Consider the following 21,995-nt stretch of genomic DNA (forward strand, 5'->3'; position numbering starts at 1 on the left):
CATTAGTTAATCCCCTTTGCAGTCACATCCAGAAGACATTTCACTTGGTGGGCAGCTGTTCTTTCATCCTTGGCTCCTCTACACCAAGTTACACAAAGCTTCCTCAACTGATACTATCATTTCCTATTTCATCCAAAGTTGAATTCAATACAGAACCTTCTACACCAAAAAGCCAGAGTCATGGCTTAACAGCCAAGCTGTGGGGGACCCATCACATCTACAAGGCAAAATCTCCACTTGATTTGTAACCCGCAAAGCAGGGTACAAAGTAAGGCGTCTCCAAACATAACGACACAGCGCAGGGCGGGCCGGTTCTCAATGAGTCCTTGTCCACCTCAGAGTCACTCTGACTTTGCAAAGCTCATTCTTTTAAAAAGCCGAACTATTCGGGCTAGAGAGATGGCTCAGCGGTTAAGAGCTGGGCTGCTCTTCCAGATGACGCAGATTCAAATCTCAGCACCCACATGGCAGCTCACAAGTGGGACTCCAGCAGCTCCAGGGGATCTGTCACCTTCACACCAACGCACATAAAATAAAGTATTTCTTTTAAAGCTGAATTACTTAGTTTTTTCCTGGTCTCTGATACTGTTGCCCGGTCTTTCCATCTCTACAAATGAGGATGAACAGAGAAAGAAAGAGAAAGAAGGACTATGCAGAGAGGAACAACGGCTAACGCATGGGTGCCTGCTGCATAGATGGCAGCCATGGCTGCAACAGCGGTCCCACGTGGCTCTCAGTCTCCTCTGACGTAAGCAATACGAGAGTAAGAATGCTGGTCAATACCCAGGGATCAGGAATCGCTCTCAACCTCAGTGCTCTTAGCAGAGAGTCAGCTCAGGGTCCAGGACGCTGGATTCGAAACCTCACCATCAACCACTTACACTGGCTTTGCAGCCTTCAAGTCATTTACTGTCCCTCTAGCTCAATGTTCTCCCAACTGTAATATCAGAGCAATAACCACGCTTGCTTGGGAAGTGCTCAGATCTTCTTACCCAGCTTTTAACCCTGAGGCATTATCACGTCATTTTCATAGTCGATTATGTCTCTAAAGTTCCCAGTGTCAGCAGTTCTTAGTCCCAGCCCTACAGTCTAGGGCAAGGCTATCATTTAACAGCTACACCAGAATGAACAAACCCCCTGGCTAACTCAAACGGGGAAATGTGGATGTGGAAGGTAGAGGAAGTTATTACGACGATTCAGTTCCTAATCGAAAGATAATATTTCATGGAGAAGGAAAGATATTGTCTTTTCCCACAAAGAGCAGAAGTTTCCAGCAAAAAAGAATTGTTTAGAATGACCCTAATAAACCCCAAAACAAATTTTAAAAATTGAGGTATGTACATACATGAAGAAATACTCATTTGAAAGGAAAATGTCCTCTGAAATAAACACAAAATAAATTAGCATTTCTTTGTAAATATGTAAGAAATGAAACAAAATAAATCATTCCAGAATGCCATGAGACCATCGCCTGTCTTTAAAGGCAGCAGTAGTTAAAATGAGAAGGGACTTCTAAAGCAAGACTCAATGTGCTACCTGTACGTACGGGGAAAAGGTGGAAATGGAGATGTGGAAATGTGCATGCTACTTTCAGGCGTGGCCAATGGCTGTCCCCAAGGGCCTCATGGGACTTGTCCCACCAGGATCCCAGCCAGGCTGAGCTCTCATACATTTCCTCCCTGACCCCCACTTATCCTCCTCTCCTTCCCCTCCCCATCCCACCCCTAACCAGGCCAAATTACAAATATCTAAATCTCAACCGTCACCTCATTAACTGACGATGTTATAAGGCGAAAACCTGATGCTGAAACCTCCGAGTCAGCAAAAGCAGTGCACAGCTCTTCCTGCATCCCAAACTACAGGGGCATGAAATCACTGGTCTCGGGTGTGCCTCACGAGGGGGACTCAGAACAGTTAATGGGATTAACCGTCTGTTTCAGAGCAGTTGGCACGAGGGATCTCTGGTATCCATCCTCTTAGCTCCCACTGGAAGCCCCAGACGGGGCCACGCTGCTAGGGCCGGGAAACAGCCTTTCCCCTTGGACGGTTCCTGGAGCAGTGTGGCCAGTTTGCCTCATGACCTTTATGATCTGAAAGATCGGACTTGTTTTCCTTGTATGTCTGAAAACATGAAACTAGATTAACTGACTTGAGCTGATCTCTGCTCTATAAGAATTACAAGTTCAGAACAGAATTCTTTTTCTTATAGCTAAGTTTTGATCAAAAGACTTGATTTCCACATAGTGATATGCACTATTTGTCGGTAGAAACAAACACACCACCTTCTTGAAGTTCAAGAACTTTGTGGAAGAGGGGGCAGAAAGAACGTAAGAGCTGGAAGGTATGGAGAAGGCTAAGAAATGTCACCTCGTAAGCCTGACACGGCGGTGGCCGTCTGTATAGAAGTCTGCTATGGAAAGAGAAAGGACTCATGGGGTCTTGCTGCTGAACTGCTGGCAGCTAATGGATTCTGGGAGATGGGAAGGCATAATATCCACTTGTATACACACTGGTGAGCCCACAATGCTGCGATGGTTGGCTCCAAACCCAGGGTAGCACAGATGGCCCTAGGGAAACTCAGTAGGACACTAAACCAAAACTAATGAATATGGGAAAGATACCCGCGAAGAGGAGTGAGGACTGGCAGGGGTGGGAGAGAAGCAAGACTGGGAGGGGGAAAGGACTTTACACCTGCACGAAACTCTCAAAGAACCAAACTTACTCACTTAAAAATACTGCAGTGCAATCGCTATTTCTAAGGGAAATAAGATGACCTAAAAACATTGAGAAGAGCAAACTCTGTTTCTGATGTACCATGATAGCACACACTGACCACATACACATCAGCTTTAACCTTGCTAACCGTGTGCGTACAGAAGAGCAATCTGTAAGATAGAGCATGCCATTTTCCACAGGCCTTGCATAGTGCTATATCTGTTTTGTGTTAATATCATACAAGACAATGTTTGATGATTGAGTACTTGCAAGCTTTCTGAAGGCATCCCAAGGCCCTGGCTACCCGTCTCCCCCCACCACCACCACTCAAAGATACCTATTCTAACAACAGCTGTCTGTCTGTGGGTACAGCCTTCAGACCCGGCCACAGCAGGCATTCTTGGGCTAGAATGGTGTATCTGACTAAATTCTTATTCATTTGCCTCCAACACTTAGGCCATTTTTCCCACAGTTGCTTATTAGCATTGGTTAGTTGATTATTTTTTAAAATCACAATCTTTAAATAGCTCAGCTGAGTTTATGCATCTCTATGATTTATTCTGATTTCCAGGACTAGGTGTAACCAAAATTAGAGCTGTCTGTATCTGTTGGCTTATCCAAGAGAAAGGAGGGAGCAGAAAGGAGACCCAGAGAAGAAGGAGATCTTAAGGGAGGGAGGAAAGAAGGAAAAAGCAGAGGATGATGGAATTCATGTGCCATGAAAGAAGATTAGAGAACCATGGAAGGGTAGAAGAGAGCAGCGAGGGGGGTTGGTGCTACATCCACGGCTGTCTCGCCAGTGTAGCAGAAATGCTGACTGGATGGGCAAATATTGCCGGAAGGATCAAGATCCGCACTTCTCAGAGTTGTGTCCTGGGCTGTCCCTTGGCAATCAGTTGTGGTGTAATGCTACCTGAGTTGCCATTTGTACTGACTCGACCTGACTGTACTTGGTGCTATATGTCTGTCTTTTCCCCTTGTCTGTGTGTTGTGATCCTTGCATATTGCTAACAGATCAGACTATTCCAGGCAGTTGCGGATACAAACAAGACTGCTGAGGACATTTTTGAGTTTTGCGCCCCTATTTATTAAAGCCTTTAAAGAAATAGCCAGTTCTGGAAATAGGGGAGTCATCGTTAAAATAATTCCTTAATGATGTGGAGCAAAAGGAGTTGCTCTTATCAGGAGAAACCTTAGAAGCCTTCTGTAGGAAAACAGCTGCAGCAACATTAGATGTTTGCCTGAGAAGTACGTGCAGGAGGCCTATGCAGCCTTCATTATGGCCAGAACAAACCTAGGCTAATTACAACATCTGACCCTGAGAGTCGGGGAGGGAAGAAAGTTGAGATTTATGGTATGAAACCAGATTCAGACAAGTTTGAGATCATGTCTAAAATTTCCTAGCAGAAAGTTTTCCCAAGAAGATAGTGGCCTTCTCCTCTCACACCCCAAGATATTCTGAGCACAAGGTCACTTAGCCCTGCCAGTCGTCTGGTACAGACTGGGTGAAAGTCCTTGTGCCCAAGTCAAAGCATTTTCAAAGATTCTTTTTGTAAACTATTCTATGCTTTTTTTTTTATGATCTGATGATGTATGCCTTTGCCAAGTTCTTTGTTTGTAATAATATAAAAACCTCGCACTGAAAAAGTAAAACACAGCAGCATTTTCAAAAATACATTGAGAATGGTCTGTCTGTCAATTCCTCCGCTGTATCCTGAAATCTTCTGTCCTTTGCCCTGATTCCCTCACGGTCTGAGTGGCTCCCCTGAGCCGGTCCGTAGCAGGTTGGGAGATGGCCGTGGGAGAAGCCAGGATGAATAACGAGAAAATATAATGACACATACATATGCAAACGCATATGAAAGTCATCACTTTGTAATCTGACTTTAAGAATAACCAGAAAGGGAGACAGGAAGGGGGGAAACAGTGGCAGTTAAATCATAGCATGAGCCCCTTAAGGCAATGATGTACTCCAGGCAGAAGAGAGATGGAGACAGAGACACCCTTCCTGCTTACTTCTTAAGATCTCCACTTGTCTCCTCCAAAGCCTACATTTATAATCACATAATCAGAATCGTCACAGCGACACCTACAGGACACAGCCTGTACTTTCTAATACCCTGACACATCATAAAACTTCCCTGTATGCTTAAAGAACAGCTAGCGGAAAATAATAAAACAGCAAAATCTATAAGCTAATAAGACAAATATTGAAAAGTCCATGGTGAGTAAGATCTGACGTCTGACTTACCACACACAAGAAGAGTACTGAAACCTTTATAAGATGGACGACGACCACGAGACAGCACACATGCAGTCTATTATAATTACATAATAGGACACACATGAAGGAGAATTCCAACATCCTTACAAAAGCACCAAAGAAACAAAAGCATCAAAACCAAACAAAGTCAGACATCAAAAGGGAGGAATTCTGTATGCCATGGTAAACATAATGACAATAACTGAAACTTCAAAAATCATTTCCATATCCCTTGTGCAGCAGTATCAAATTCTTCTTTCTACTGGTTCATTACACATGGCACACGAGGAACCCTCCCTTGGAGTAAGAAACACTCGGGTCTGAGCTACCGCGAGTGCAGGAAAATCACAGTGGACACACACAAGCATCCAGCAAGGCATCAACATCCGCTCTCGCACGCTCATCTCACACAGATGCGTGGCCGCAGCAGGCATTTCGCTCTCCTTACCTAAAGGAATGTGAAAAGGCTTGCAATCTGTAAGAAGCCAGAGGAAGCATTAAAACAGAAAGGAAGTTCTGACGAATCCGTCACAATAAAATAACCTGTTTTTATAAGGGCGCATGTTTTACATAGCCCCTAACGCACTGAAGAGCCAGTCAGCATTGGAAGAACTGAGGACATCTGGTAGGTACTGCACACACGACTGTCTGAGGGTCAGGAAATCTCTCCTTACGGTGCCATGCTTACAACAGTGGTGCTCATCAAATGTGATGAATGAAGAAATGGGTTTTAATACACAGTATAAAATATTGAACAAACCAATTCAACTAACAAAATTCTGGTTGTAAAACCTATTTTCCCCACAGATAAAAAATGCAAAGTCATGCAATCTGGGTTTAGGAAAAGACGAACAGGAAGTGTGCACACCAACAGAAGCAGAGCCCACGTAAGCCATGTTGTCCATGTTGGCACTATTCCAATCATGGCGGTAGATGGAGCACAAGAACACCACGAAGCGGCTTCACCAACATGACAAGAAACATTCTGCAAACTACTCCCAAATATAAATGCACAGTTTAAAAAGAGAAACTCAAAATGAAGACCTGGGCCTGAGTGTGGGTGTATGTAAAGCTTATGGGTTAGTACAAACCAGTGCACACATAAGCATCCGGGAGCCACACCATGACACACAAATGCCACACACACATAGTGACGCCCTCAGGCCCAGCATGCTCTTCAGTACTCGTCCCCAGAAAGACGCCCGGCTCTGCCCACACCCACATTAGCAAACACCAGAGACGGACTGACACCGCAGGACTGAGAAGGACCGAGATGCAAAAGTTTGCAACCAGAATTTTTCAACAGCCCTTAAAGGGACTCACGAGAAACTCATTCTGGAGCTTAGAATACTAGGTAGGCCTAAAAATTCAGGCACGCACTGCAGGCCTTGGGAAGAAGGCAAACCCTCCCTCCCTATAACAGAAGGGAACCCAGCAGCACCCCAACCCACAGGCAGGAACCAACAGCGACCCCAGCACCAGTTCAGTTTGCCACGACTACCAGGTGAGCAAGAGAAAACGTATATACTTACTTTACATCTTCCAGCTTCTTGGTGATGACTGAGCCAACCGATGAAAATGCAGCGGAAGCCTTCTGTCCGGCCTGAGATAAGGTTTCAGATGTCTTCTTGTATCTACAGTCAAACATGATTAAACAGGGGTGGGGGGTCAGTCAGGCTTTCCTATAAATTCCAGCACAGTGCCATCACCTACTGAGAAACTCAAGTACAGGACAGTTTAAGAACATCTAATGTTCTCTCTAACCATCAGAGTAGCAATAATCCCTCTGCCACAGTCTTCTGCAGTGCCCTGAACAGAAGCCTTGAAAGGAATGGACCAAGCAGTAGGGCTCACAAACTCAAACGTCCTCTCCCCCCACAAAAGCTGCACATGTATTAAAAATTTCATTTATCTGAGCTAAACACCTTATTTACCTTATCTGGGGTTATCTCATCACCTAATCTACTAGGTTCTGGGGACTAAATATCACTGTGTACATATTGGAAAAGCCAATATACAGACGTCCCCTCCCTAAGCTGATGGCAGTATGCTATAAGATCACTAGTGGATGCCAATCATCACTGCTTACACTGAACCCTAGCTATACCATGCTGCCTTCTCTTAAATGGCCACGAAATGAGTAAGGATTGGGTGGTGCATACAGCATGGGTACAATGGAAAAGGGGATGAATCATGTCCCAAGCTGTACAAAACAAGATGGCAAAATATTTAGTCAAGTTACACAGAATAGCATGCAATTTAAAACTTGAGTTTTATGCCTAGAATTATCTATTTAATATTTTCTGACTGTGAGGAAGAAGAAAAAACACACACAGGAAGGAAGACTACTATCCAACACTTTTGGAACTTCAATATTGTTCCCACAACCACAAGCACATGAGATTGTTCTGCTCTCTACTACCTAGAATGTTCAGGAAAACTAACATTAGAAAATAGTCGAATGCTCTGAAGAACTGGAAGAAAGGGTTGTGTGGTCCAAAGAAAAGAGGTGCAAACGTCCTCATGCCCCTCCTCCTCCTCTCCCCAAAGAAAAGGTGCAAACGCATCCTTCACATCGTCTAGAAGTGTGTACACCAAGGAAACATACGCAGAGGTCGCGGTCACGTCTTGCCACCCTTTGGCGATGTTCTGCTTGAATTCCTGAAGTGAACTGATCCCAAGTTTGCGCTTGATCTCTGCAAGATGTTTCTCTTTTGCTGCCAGCACTTGAGAGAGAGTCTGGATTTCTTCTTCCACCTATGAGGAACAGGGATGAGGAGAAAATACAGCAAGGATTGCTCTGTAAGTTATTAAGGGCATCAAAGCAAAGCATGCTCAGACACTATCATTACTTTTGGGGAGATGGTTTGTTCACTTAAGAGAAGAATCTCACTATGCATTCTTGGCTGGCTGAAACTCTTTATAGACCAGGTTGGCCTCAAATTCACTGAGATCTTGCTGGGTGGTGGTGGCACAGCCTTTAATCCCAGTACTTGGGAGGCAAAGGCAGGCAGATCTGAATTCCAGGCTAGCCTGGTCTATAACACAGGGCGTTTCAGGACAGCTAGGGTTACCCAGAAGAGAAATCCTGTATCATAAAATGAAAACAAACAAACAAACAAATTCACAGAGGTCCACCTGCTTCTGTCTCTCAAGTGCTAGTATTAAAGGTGTGTGCACCACCACACCTAACTACAGTTAATTTTGTATTAATTTTATGTGTCTTTACAAACAGCATTGTTTAGTAAGCGGGCTACACAGTGCTCTCCTGCAGAGCTGCCCTCTATGCTGTCAGCTGTCTGCTGTTATCTCAGAAGCCTTGGGGTTTAACCCCTCACACGGGACTGCTCGGTCCACATCCACTGTAGCAGCCTAGCCTCCACGTGCATACATGTGGACCTGCGGGTGTCCTCTGGCCTCCACGTGCATACAATGTGGACCTGCGGGTGTCCTCTGGCCTCCACGTGCATACATGTGGACCTGCGGGTGTCCTCTGGCCTCCACGTGCATACATGTGGACCTGCGGGTGTCCTATGGCCTCCACGTGCATATACGTGGACCTGCTTCCTCCAAACACAAAAATCCCTCCTGAAATTTCTACACCTACATTAAGAAATGTATTTCAAATTGAATTCCTATCATTTCTTTAATTGTAAGAAAGTTAAAAGGTAAGTTATAGAGTAAAAGAAAATGCTTGGACATCACAAATCTGGTAAGGGTGCAGAATATGAATATATATAAATATATTATAAATTTATATAATTTTATATAAATTTATACATATGAATATATATATATATATATTTCTTACATTTGAAAAACAACCCATTTCTTAAATGGGCAAAGGACTTAATGAGTATTTTTTTTTTTTTTACCAAAAATATACAAATGGCCAATAAGCTCATGCCAAGAGGCTCAGTATCACCAGTCACAGGAGGAAATCCGAATCACAACCACAGTGGGATCTCATTTCTCACCCACTGACACACACACTTTAATAAAAGGATGCGGGAGGAGCATGTTTTCTACGAATGTGAACAAATCGGGACGAGAATGGAAAGCAGCGTCACTGCTACGGAGAACAGTTTGGTGACGCCGTTACAAAGTTAAAACATGGGCTTTGACACCAAACCTGTGTACCAGCCCTGGAATCCATCTGGGGGAAGGAGAGAACTTACTCCTGCAGGCTGTCCTCTGACCTCCATATGTGTGCACGGGTGCGCGCACACACACACACAAAGAAATAGATAAATAAATGTATTATTAAAATGTAATTCAATGTAGAATTACTGTATGGTGAAATCATCTTACTTTTAAGCACACGCAAAATAGAACTCAAAAAGATCATTTGTACATAAATGTTATTGGTTCACTATCTACAGCTGTCAATAATATACCTGGCTACCAGACAAACGAACAATACAATACCATATCTATATGGTAAACAAATACACAATGGACTATTATTAGCCATGAAAAGGGAATGAATTACTGACAGATGGCACAGCAGGAATGAGCTCCAAAATCCTGATCCTGACTGCACTGCTGAAGGAAGCCAAGATACAGAGGTCACGTGTTGTATATGAACTATCCAGAAAACAGTTAAATCCACAGAGGAGAAAAACAGCTAAGAGGAGGCAGCTAAGTGGCCCTTCGATGAGTGCAGGGGGCTCCTTGGAATAGGAACAATGTTCATAACTTGAAAGAGGGGACAGCTAGGACACTGACCATGCTGCAGGACACTGAACTGTGCACTGTGAAACAGACCACCGTGATCATTGTCTAGTCCGGGCAGTGGTGCTGCACACCTTTAATCCCAGTACTCAGAAGGCAGAGGCAGGCAGATCTCTGAGTTCGAGGTCACCTGTCTATAGAGCAAATTCTAGGACAACTAGGGCTACCTGGAGAAACCCTGTCTTGAAAAAAACAAAACACAACAGTGAAAGAATTTTAGAGACGAAAGCTATGGAAAGAGGGAACTAGAAATCTGTTTGGAAGTCACGCTGAAGTCTGAAGCAAAGAAGAAAAGCAAGGAGGGAGAAAGCTGTCTGTCTGTATCCACAACACAGACCACAAGGATGAGGCTGTCTGTATCCATAACAGAGACAACACGGATGAGGCCGGCGAGCACTTGCTTCACGGGTCTGACAGTGTACTCGCCACTTCCCACTGCACCTGACTCCCAGATCCACCCAAAAACTAACTGGAGTCCCTCTCCCTCCTCTGCCCTGCTGAGACTCCAGGTAATCCCAGTTCACGATGCTCTCTTTCCCCTTGAGCCTTTTACCATAGCTATTACCAGGATCTTTGGGGAAAGCAAAGGTCCAGAAAGGATGGCCCTCACCTTAGCAAGTTCCCGTCTCAGCTCATCTTGCTCCTCCTCTGACAGGTTCTCTGGGGCACTGAGCATGGCAACGGCATCCTCTCCTTCCTCGGCCACTGGCTCTGTCTTCAGCAGACCTTGGGGTTAAAGAAGAAAAGAACCATGTCAGATGTGAAAGCTAAGCTAAAGCCGCTGCAGCTGCTCCACAGTCCCAACGCAAACAAAGTCACTGAGGTTACAGCCAGACCCCTTCATTCTCTACACTGAAGGGATCCTGGGGAAAGATGGAACTCTGGGAGAGTCGATAAAAAGCATCGGCTTCGAATGCAAACTCTGTGCTGAGAAACGTGCCAGTCTCGGCTTCCACTCACTCTCAGTTTCCATCTCGAAATAATCATGACAGAGCAGAAGAATGGGGTCCCACCATGACCTACCTTTATACTAAACACAGTGAGTACGCTTATAACCCCAGCATTTAGGAGGAGACAGGACAATCACTAGCCAAGGCCATCTTTAGCTAAGATCAAGTTTAAATCCAGTCTGGGTTACAGGAGATCTTATCTCGACAAAACATCAAGTTTAAAATACTGCACAAATAAATCAGCAGAGGGTAGGTGAAAGATTCTAAGTCCTGCATACCAGCCCACAGGAGAAGACTGTGTGCTCATTAGTCCCTGTGAGACAATCTTCATGAAGGAGCAAACCAAATGCCCTAACGGAAGTCGATTCTCCCGCCTCCCAAATGGCAGCGGAGGCAGCAGAGGCAGCGGAGGTAGGAAACTCGTTGCAGCTTTTCGAAAGCCTGCACCTCACTGAGATAATCTTAAGCATCAATGTCATGGGGTAAGGCAGTACAGGCCTGTGGTCCCAGTGCTCCGGAGGCTGAGACAGAAGGACTGAGTTCCAAGCCTGGGTTCTACAAACAGCTCTCTGTATCTACGTAGAGATGTGACCAACAACACAGAGACTTCCAAACCCACAGCACTCCTTCCTGAAACAGAGCCCCCTATTAAGACCACACTTCTAGAGCATGGCCAGCGTGGCAAGCATCTCCAGCTCTCGCCTTTCCCTGTCCAGCCCCATCTAAAGGCCAGCTCAGATAAAACATCGGGTAGAAAAATCAAAAAAGCCACCAAAACTCGCAACTGTATTTGATTAAAGTTTGAATGTCAAATATCCCATATAAGCCTGCTTTTATATCTGAGCTGCCGGCCCTACCCGAGGTTCTGTTTTTGAAGGGTTGTAGAGCTTTTAGGAGATGGAGCCTCAGCAAAGGACCTGTGCCAATGGGGCAGGCCCTGGGGTTCTACAGCCTGGTCCTGCATCTTGTCTTCCCTGACTATGGGGACAGCACGAGCTGCCACCTCACGCCCCTAACACCAAGCCCAAAGAGTAGTCACTCAACTAGTGAACTAGAATGAGCCCTTCTTTCTTGAAATGTTTTTCTCAGGCATTTCTTGCAGCAGCAAAAAACTAATGCATATTTTAATCCAATTTTTAAAATCAAAGAGAAGGGAATTCAAAGAATTGAGACAAAGTCTCACTATGTAGCTCTGGCTGTCCTGAAACTATGTAAACCAGGCTGATCTTGACCTCACAAAGTGTGAGGCCTCTGCCTCCAGAGTGCTGGGATCAAAGGTGTGCGCCAGCACCACGCCCAGCCCAGAGCAGCAAACTTAGAAGAGAAAGGATTAGCCCTGCTGACGCTGCCTTTTGCCTCAGGTTCTAAAGTGGCTCTGCGCTGGTAATTCAGCCACTGGCCTTGCCTTGGTTAACTTTTTGATACTCTTGTTATTGTGGATTTTGTTTGCATTGATTCTGACCTTTTCAAAATGTTGTATTGACATATGATTTAATTACTAAGCTTTCTGGTGCCCTCTTAACTGTACACCAGTAGCTCAACCTAGCCACAGTCCGCCCACCCATTCCCAGCATTCCCAGGTCACAGACTCTGATGCACCGAGGACCAGGAAGGCCCCCTCCTCTTCCTGTCAGTGCCACTGTCTTCATCCCGCCACAGTCCACCCGAATCAGCAATGGGGTACCCTCCCAGCACGATGCCAACCAGCAGAGGAAGGGCATGTGGGCAGGCAGGCAGGCAGGCAGGAGGGAATGCACACCGCTGAACAGGTAGCCAGCGCCATAATACATGTAAGAAAAACAACAAAGCAATGAGAGCCGTGTGTGGCGTGTGCACAGGACAGAGGCATTTGATGTGGGTTTTACTGCATACTAACTTTTAAATGTAATTAATAAGTATAATAATAATTAGCATAGCAGTACCAAAACAGTGGCCCACGCACAAGATGTTAAAGAATTATTAAAGGAGCAAAAGTAATACAAGCAAGCCTGTCAGGAACTACACTTTGGACTGACAAGCAGAACTCAAGTATGTATGAGGAGCAGAGATTGTTCTTGATGCAATCAAAGGGTAGAAAAGCTCACTGAGTAATTGCTTCCCACTAAGGAAAGCCACAGAGACATGTGACGGGAGTCTGTGTACGGAGGCCCGGAAAGGCCACTGGGTAAAGCTGGAAGGTGAAAGCCTGCATTTCCTGGGACACCCCAAGATGTTGGAGATGCCAGAGATGTGGGACACCCGCCAAGAAGATCTACATACAGGGTGTGGAGTTAACCCGAGAGAAAGAAGTGTGCTGTGGTCAGGAAAGCCAGACAGAAGAGCTATCTAACCAGCTTCAAACACCAGGCATGGAGCGCCGTGATTTAGAGTTTGCCCTCCTGGGGTGTGGTCGTGCTTTGGTCCAGTATTTCCACACTAGCCTCCCTTCTTCCCCTCATGAAATCGTAATGCATATTCAGTCCCATTTTGTATTCAAAGTATGTGATCTGTTTTGGATTTTGATTTTATAGGGGCTTGAGTTCCGAGTTTGCCTTCAGTCCTCAGAAGAGGCCTGGCCTTTCAACTTTTAAACTGTTGAGGTTGATAGACTAGGGATCTTCTGAAGTTGGACTGAACGCACTTTACATCATGTTATGGCTACAAGTCTGTGGAGGCAGGGAGTCAAATGTGGTGCTCTGAATGAGAATGCTCCCCTGGTCCCCAGCTGGTGGACTAACTGGGGCAGATTAGGAGGTGTGGCCTTGTTGGAGGAGGTGTGTCACTACACCCGGCCCAGTATCCAAATCTCTCCGCCTGCAGACCAGGATGTAAAGCTTCTCAGCTGCTGCCCTAGTGCCATGCCTGTCTGCTTTTGGACACAATGGTCACGACGAAGCCTCTGAACTCTAAGCAAGTCCCCAGCTAAACACTGTCAGAGCTGCCTTGGTCATGAGGCCTCCTCACAGTGCTGGAACAGAATCAGATAAGTGCCCTCTAAGACATCTGGAAAGAACAATTTCCAGAGTAGAATCCTCATTTCCGGTTTATCTGTCCACACTTCCTCGTCCACATAGTCCAGCCCTGAGGGCAGCTCCTGCCTTCTGTCATGGCACCTACATTCCAACACCAGCCAAATCACTGTGAAGCAGCCTGCTACTGCACCGCATATTGTGAGGGGCAGGACCCATCAGCCCGTGCAACATACAAGTGAGCCACCATCAACCCATGCAACATACATGCGAGCTGCCATTAGCCTGTGCAACATACATGTGAGCCGCTATCACCCCGTGCAACATACATGTGAGTCGCCATCAGCCCGTGCAACATAAAGCTAAGATCATCTGACTTGATGTTTTGCTTGGGACTAAGTTCTTGATGACACAGGACTCAAATCAAAGAGTGCTAACAGAATTCAAGTATTAAACTTTGCCTTCTGTAGCAAAAGCTCTTCCATGCTTCTAAATACACATTATTTTGCAAGTCTAAATAGGCAAGGAGATAAATACAGTATCAAATTGCTAATGTATGGGGGAATCTTCTGTTTCAAAAAGAACCTGAAAGGGTGGGAACACTCAGTATGAAAAGCATGACTATTTTCCGGGTTTGGATTTTCAACCAATATTCTCTGTCAGTAAAGTTCACACACATGTCCCCCCACCCAGTCCCATCCAGACAACGACAAAAACCAAAATATGAAATACACGGAGCCCAAAATCTTCAGATAATGTGTCTTAGGGTTCTTATTGCTGTGAAGAGACACCATAACCATGGTGTCTTTTATAAAAACTAATTGAGGGGGCTGGCTTATGGTTTCAGAAGTTCAGCCCATTATCATCATGACACAGGCAAGGCAGCATGTGGCCATGTGTGGCGCTGGCTACGTCTTGACCAGAAGGCAGCAGGAAGTCAGCTGACTGTCACACAGAGGGAAGCTTGAGCAAGAGAAACCTCGAAGCCCACCTCTACAGTGACATACTTTTCTTCCAGTAAGGCCACACCTAATAGTGTCGCTCCTTTGGGGGGCTGTTTTTCAAACCACCACATAAGGGATATTCAAATATTTTAAATTTTATTTATTTATGTATGAATGCACAGTTACATGTGTGCCTGCATACCAGAAGAAGGCATTAGACCCCATTACAGATGGCTGTGAGCTGCCATGTGGTTGCTGGAAATTAAACTCAGGACCTCTGGAAGAGTAGCCAGTGCTCTTAACTGCGGAGCCATCTCTCCAGCCCCGATAATCAAATATTTCATTAGGTTATCGATAAAGATAAATGTCTCAGAAAAAAAGACTTTGGTAACGCCCATACTTGGTTATCGATTAAGTATCTAGCAAAGCCAGCCAGCAGTAATTCAGTCTGCTTTTCTCACATTAACCTGTAGGGGGCAGCAAATAATCGGCATTAAAATTTAAAGGCGCAGGTTCTTAAGACACATGGGAACAAACACAGAAAGGCAAGAACCAAGTGGGAGATGCTCCGGTCACAGGCAAACTATACAGTCATCTCCTATCTTAGAGATGTTACTAACCACAGCCGCTCCACATGGGCTCAACTTACATTCTGAGCTAAGAGGTCTAGAGACAGTCACTCACACACTGACATCTGTGAGTGGGGATTGCTATCACCTCTTACAGATGAGGAAAGAGGCCGAGCAGCCACAGAGTCACACACCAGGACCGGGTTTTTGAAACCAGACAGTCTGATTTGAAGGAGACGCCCCAAGATCCTGACCTGAAAACCAAACTGGGAGCAGGAGGCATACCTGGACAGCTTTTGGTAGCAATAAAACTATGAAGCTGAAACAGGCCAATGGCAGCCTTCGTGCCGGCTTACTTCTCCATTCTGAACGTCCACTTCCCCTCACATAAATTTCTAGGCATTATCCTGTTTCCTATATGCTCATAAACAGTATTTAGCATGGTGGAAGAGTCAGCTTAGGGGAGAAAGTATACCATTTTCATACTCAAATCATGAAAGTTGAGAAATGAGGCTATTACAAACAATCCACAAACACTTGCTTTTTAATGTTTTTCCCTAGACTCCTATGAAAAGCTATTTTAAATGGCAAAGAGTATGGCTGAGGCCTGCTGAAGCTGATCCTGCCAGCCACTATGAGGGGACATTTGCCTTGACAGGAATTCTCTGCTTAGCCAAACATTAGGCTTCCAAACCTCAAGTCAGTTTCATACTTCATTTAAAAAAAGAAAAAAAAAAAAAAGAGCCGGGTGGTGGTGACATTGGCACAGGCCTTTAATCCCAGCACTCAGGAGGCAGAGGCAGGTCTATCTCTGTGAGTTCCGGGCCAGTTGATCTACAAAGTGAGTTCCAGGACAGGCTCCAAAGCTACAAAGAGAAACCCTGTCTCAAAAACAAAACAAATAAATAAATACATACATAATAAATCCAGTTAAACAACCTTAAGTCACTTTTACCAGAGTCTCCATCCCTAATGTCTGACGGCCTCCCCATACCCAATCAGGTCTCTTGTTTTCTTTTTTAATTGTTTCTGCCTTTTAAGCTAAGGCTACATCCTATTCGGCACACACTCTCTCCCCTCCTTAAAAACCCTTCTCCACCCGACTCCTCCCTGCAGCCTCCTGACCAAAGGTAAATTTTACTTAATCAAATACATCTTTGCATCATTAAACAGATGCTCCAGAGCATCAACAAAAGTAACACACCTTAAAATAACATTCTACAACACCCCCTCAACGCCGCGACCCCAGGTGATGCCTCATCTCCCTGACTACAGTCTTCAGCAAGACTCCCACTTGCCTGAATGTGCCTGATTGCGCCACTTCCTTACCACTTGCCCACGCTGTGTTTGGGGCTGACCCCAGCATCTGCAACAATCCAGAACAGTGGTTACCGTATCTACCCCAAGAGGAATGCTCCCTCACCAGGCTTTATTTAACAAGAACCTTTTTTCCATTAAAAACATGTTATATCAAAGCAAACAAAATTAGATTAATATTCAATGGGAATAGTGATTTCTACTAGAAAACTGAGCCCCTCCAAGGTTATAGAATTTACTCTGAGTCAGAGACAAGACTAAACTGTTGTGGGATTTTTTTGATTCTAGCCCCATGTTGAACGCTAAAATGCTATTTGCTTTATACTCTTGTTTTTTGGGTGCCTGCTACCCAGCTCCCAGATAAATCACACACGGAGGCTTATTCTTAATTATAAATGCCCAGCCTAACTCGGCTTGTTTCTAGCCAGCTTTTCTTAATCACCCCAGCTATCTTCTGCCTCTGGGCTTTATCTTCCTCTATTTCTGTACGCCCTTCTTTGCTTCTTGCTCCGTGGCTTCCTGGGTGGCTGGGTGGCCCCTGATATCCCCCTCTCTTCACCCCTCCATTACTCCTTTCTTCCCGACTTCTCCTCCTGTTTATTCTCTCTGCCTGCCAGCCCCGCCTATCCTTGCTCCTGCCTCCCTGTTGGCTGTTCAGCGCTTTATTAGACCACAGGTGTTTTAGACAGGCCAAGAATCACAGCTTCACAGAGTTAAACAAGCGCAGTGTAAACAAAAGCAATGGCATCTTTACATCACTAAACAAACATTCCACAGAACAAACAAATGTAACACACCTTAAAATAATATTCCACAACACTAAACCTTGATGGTCTTTCTGACTGTGCATTCTGGCTTGCTCATGTACAGTCTTTCCTTAGAGAAATACCAATGAGCAGGGCAGGACAGAGAACCAGGGCTAATTCTTTCTCCACAGCCTTTCTGGCTGGAAGAGCTAGCTAGCATCAGTAGGATGTCTAGGATCAGGTGCCTAGACATCGGGGATCACATCCCCCCCCCCTTGGTTACTAATAGTTTAATTACTTCCTTAATTGTCTAATGAAGCAGATCGTCCTTCCGTCTTCTACCAACCAGGGACTCCCCAGTGTGGTTTGAGGGGACAGTCAGTGTGTGTGTGTCGTCTCAAAGGCCCCTCCAGCAGCACAGGCTAGAAGCTACACAGTGGGCATCAGCCAGCTGGAGGTATGGGTGACAGCTGAGCCGTCTCAGGAGTGAGGATGGAGCAAAGGACCACAAGGCACCACTGTACACAGTTCTGTGTGCTTTGTCACTAAGCTGGAGACCACACAATTGTAAGATTAGGAAATCTGGAAACTGGACATCAGTAGCTCAGATCATCCCAGATCTCTCTACAGACTTCTCATTTAAACAAAGCACAACACAGACATTGTGTGGGAGAAGACACAGAGCTACAGGGTTCCTAAATGAAGCAGTTCAGGTCAGACAGCACGCTGAGAGCGTTTTAGGAAAACCTCAACTTTCTTTAAAAATACGCCCAAGAGTATTACAGCCATCACATGTAACCAAACCCATCGTCAATAAGCATAAATGCAAAGACAGGAGTGACAAGCAAACGCTGCTTTCCAGCTCAACTCGAAACATTTGACAGCCCTATAAAATAACTTATAAACCAAACACATGACCTGCGGGGTCTCAGACTGCAGTGTGCTTGTGAGGGAGAAGGGACTAGTTGGCTCCAGCATGGTGGGAACGTGTCCAAGCGAGCGTGAAGGTGTTGGAGGCAGGAAGGCAGGCAGGAAGAAGTCAGCCCTGAACCGGCTCCACATCCGGGTTGTAAGCCCTGGTATCACTTCCTTATCACTGTACCTCAGAACTCAGGGGCCTACGCCAGAACAAAGGCTAATATTTTATTTAAAGTCGTGGATCAACTAAAGCTTTAGCTCTCTCTTTGCCTGTAGATGGCCTCTCACCCACCACATAGCCCATTAATTCCAGCCACGAACGGTGTCTTATCCCATCTACCCACACTGGCCCCAGACTCCTGCCTTAGCCTCCTGAGCGTTAACATTACACGGTTGCACCCCTAACCTGACCTTAAAGTCTTTCAATTAAGGAGTCTAGATTCTACAGTCTAGCCATGAGCAAGGGTGGTTGCATGATGGGGCTTCTCAGCACGAAAGGTACAGGGTGGGTTCAGCCTCACGCCCCAACTGGACCTCCACCTCAGCAGATCACTGCCCTTTATTGCAACAAAGACTGCTTCCCTTCAGATTTCCTATGATGATTACAACTAAAACTTTAGCCAGTTTTATACAGTTTGACATTTGGAAAAGAATTCCAAAGTCAGGCATGGTGGTGTGCTTCTTTAATCCCAGAAGCTGGGCAAGTGGGTATCTGTGAGCTCAAGGCCAACCTGGTCTACATAGGGAATTTTAGGCCAACCAGGCCTACACAGTAAGACCCTGTCTAAAACAACAGTCTCGGGTCATTTCATTTAAATATTTCACTGTACAAAAATAAGGAAACTAGAGAAGAGATGACTTATATAGAAAAAAGCAATAAGATATGAAATAAGATTTTATACAGTGCAGGACAGAGTGGAAACATTCGTCAATGGCTGGACAGTGGTGGTCAGGCCATGGCCAGACCAGGATCTTAGGTTTAAACCTAAGACTCATGTCAAAACCATGAAGATGGGAAGATAGGGTGGACGGAGGGGGGAATGATGTACCAGACCTCATTTGTTCTTTCCAATGTGAAGGCAGGAGGATGGGGCGGAGAGAGGGTACCAGACCTCATTTGTTCTTCCCAACGGGGAGATGGGAGGATGGGGCGGAGAGAGGGTACCAGACCTCATCTGTTCTTCCCAATGTGACGGCACTGAACAAATGACCTTTCTCTGCATGTCACTTTAATTGTTGTGATGAGAACAGGAGGCTGGTGGCTCAGCCTGACCTGTTAGAACTTTCCAGGCCCAGTCTTTGACTTAACAGCTCTACCTGAAGAGACACAAGTGATACAGAAGGAGTAACAGGACAACCGCAGTTCCCAAAGGACGCGTACAGTGAGGCTCTCTGCTGCACAAGGAGCACCTCAGCAGCTGCCTGGAACCCCAACCAATGCCTACAGGGCACAAATCTGCCCCGGGCTAAAGATCACTGACCTAAGGCCCCTGAAGATCTGAACGGACACACAGACACTTGCCCACTGAGGTGTCATCTCTAGGAAACAGTGCTGCAGGAACAGATGGAGACTTGGGCCCTCAGAGGCTGTCATTCCCCATGGGTAGCTTGTATTGAGAATACAACCTTAGGGGGAAATGAACTGGGTACTTGTGGTTGAGGAGGTCAGGAACAAAGGAAGCTAAAGAAATGGCCCATTTCTTCTGGCAGAAGCAGGAACCTCAAGAGCAGAACTGAGTGATGTCAGGTGACTGAGGAAGCAAGGGGGCCAAGCAGGGAGCGAAATGGTGACAAGCAGAGAAAGTGAGAGGAGGGGGTGCCTGCCACAGAGTGTCCTCGGGCCCAGGGCTCCGACAGAAGTGAATGTCTCACTCAGGAATGGAGTGACTTCGCAAAACTTCACAGACTGGGGATGAAGAAAGATCCCCCAGGTAGAAAGAACACAGTCGTTTTTTTGTTTTTTTTTCAAAGGACTCACTACCCTCTTCCAGTAAACTGACCTCATTAAATCTTTCATCTTTAAAAGGGGGGTTTTATCTTTAAGAGGGAAGATGAAGAAAGTCTCTGGTTACTTCAAAGCATGTGAATTCCCCTGCTTCGCCATCCTCCCTCCAAATACCAAACACAAAACTGTTAGCCGAGACCATCCACTCAAGAGACACGGGTCAGCCGTGGAGAAACTTGGGGATACTATCATTAAATTTTCTCTCCGTGGACAGAGTTCAATTCATGTCTACTCCAGTTTCCATCTGTAAACCACAGACAGTTTGCTCTTTAAGACCTCTGCAGTCATAAAAAGGTCGTGAGAAGCAGTTACCACTTCTCTAAGAAGTGGGAAGACATGGGAGAAATCAAAGTATAGCAGAATTAGAAATAAACTCCGAGCTAAGGAATTTCAGCTTCACCTTTCAGAGTTTCAGATTTTGACAGCATGAAGAACAAGATTATCACTGTCTTCCTACCAGGCTCAGAGATCGAACGGAGGCCCTTAGCACGCTAGGCTAAGCTAGCTCTGCCACGACGCTGCAACCCCAGTCCAGCTGACAGGTTATTTTTGCTACTCGTTATTTCTGCAGCTGCTAGAAGAACCAAAGGTGTTAAAGAGTTGTGTCTTCCTGATTTTTCCTGGAAAATTCATAAGAGCAAGAGAGTCCACATAATCAGTGTCTAGGAAAGCATTCCCACAAGCACTCCTAGAACGGAAGAGGAAAAGGCAGGGAAGGGTGTTAACGTGGCACAGATGGTATTGACAGCCACCCTCCCCCCCACACACACACGTATGGTATTGACAGGCACGTGTGCACACACACACATACATGGATGGTATTGACACACACACACACACACAGAGATGGTACTGACAGACACAGACACATACTTACACACACACAAAATGGAATTACAATGTTTGTGTCCCAGTGGCACAGAAAAAGAAACCAACAAGCCCCTCACAGTAAAATCCTTGGCCAGAAAAGATGCCTGTCTGTCAGCCTGTTCTGTAAGACCCATCCCAGCACCAGAGGTGTTAAGATGTGGTCCCCTAAACAACTGAGGTTTTGGGGTCAGCTTGGAGGTGGAGCAAACAGGTAGCACATACTGGGTCCTGTGCGAACCCCAGCACAGTAAAAAGCAAGCCACTGGCTTGAGAAGCGAAAGATGAGCGTGAACGCCAGCAAGGCTAACTAGACCTGGGGACACCAAAGATCTTTCCTACGTCAGAGCCCACATTTGTCAAACCAACCAGGATGGGTCCTAGTCTCTGACAATTCCACTCAACAAACAGCTGCTTTGTTTCAGTTATATTTTAACTAAATTGTTGCTGTTATTGTCTGTTATTTATTATTGTAGTTGCTGTTTTCCTTGTTGTTTGTAACAAAGTCTATGTGGCCAAAGCTTGCCTCAAAATTACCACCTTTCTGCTCAGCATCCCAAGGCTGCTCAGCGTCCCAAGGCTGGTCTCTCAGGCTCTACCCTGGATCACAGATCCATGTTTTCAAACCACAGACTGAAAGCACTTCGCAGGAGTATTGCTGAGCCTGTGGGAAAGTGGAACACAGCAGGACCAGAGGGGATGCAAGCACACTGCAAGGTGCTTCTAGCCCTGATAAGAACTCTCTTTTCATCCAGCCACTGGCTCTGCTCCCAGTCTCCACTCAAGAACATCTGCCCACTGCCTGAGCCTCATTGCCTTCACCTCTGCCTCCTGACAGTGTTTGGATACAAGTCAAAGGACAGCTTCTTGTTTCGATTCCGTCCAATCTGTCTGAGTAGGATACCTTCTTAGATTGGTCCTCTCTGCCTGCACAACCTACCTGCTTATTAAGAAAGTACATACTGGGAAAAAGTCACATAAACTTAAGATCAAGCCCAAGTCCCTCCCTCTTTTCAATT

The 21,995-nt window shown here is 45.6% G+C and overlaps 1 protein-coding gene across 7 annotated transcripts in view; it reads right to left on the minus strand.

Moving 5' to 3' along the window:
- The window catches only part of Tpd52 (tumor protein D52), an 89,193-nt gene that overhangs the window by 8,626 nt on the left and 58,572 nt on the right, over window positions 1-21,995 (minus strand). For 6 of the 7 annotated variants that reach the window (XM_087897252.1, XM_087897251.1, XM_087897253.1 and 3 more), the window contains exons 2-4: window positions 10,323-10,438; window positions 7,587-7,735; window positions 6,511-6,612 (exon numbers count right to left, since the gene is read on the minus strand). In XM_087897252.1, the coding sequence (XP_087753378.1) occupies window positions 6,511-6,612; window positions 7,587-7,735; window positions 10,323-10,438 (367 nt within the window). Of the gene's footprint in view, window positions 1-5,426; window positions 5,454-6,510; window positions 6,613-7,586; window positions 7,736-10,322; window positions 10,439-21,995 lie in introns of all 7 variants that reach the window. The other variant, XM_048419987.3, reaches the window with a different exon arrangement.

The sequence above is a fragment of the Myodes glareolus genome, chromosome 16 (genome assembly GCF_982192425.1).
Source record: "Myodes glareolus chromosome 16, mMyoGla1.1, whole genome shotgun sequence".
Lineage (NCBI taxonomy): Eukaryota > Metazoa > Chordata > Mammalia > Rodentia > Cricetidae > Myodes > Myodes glareolus.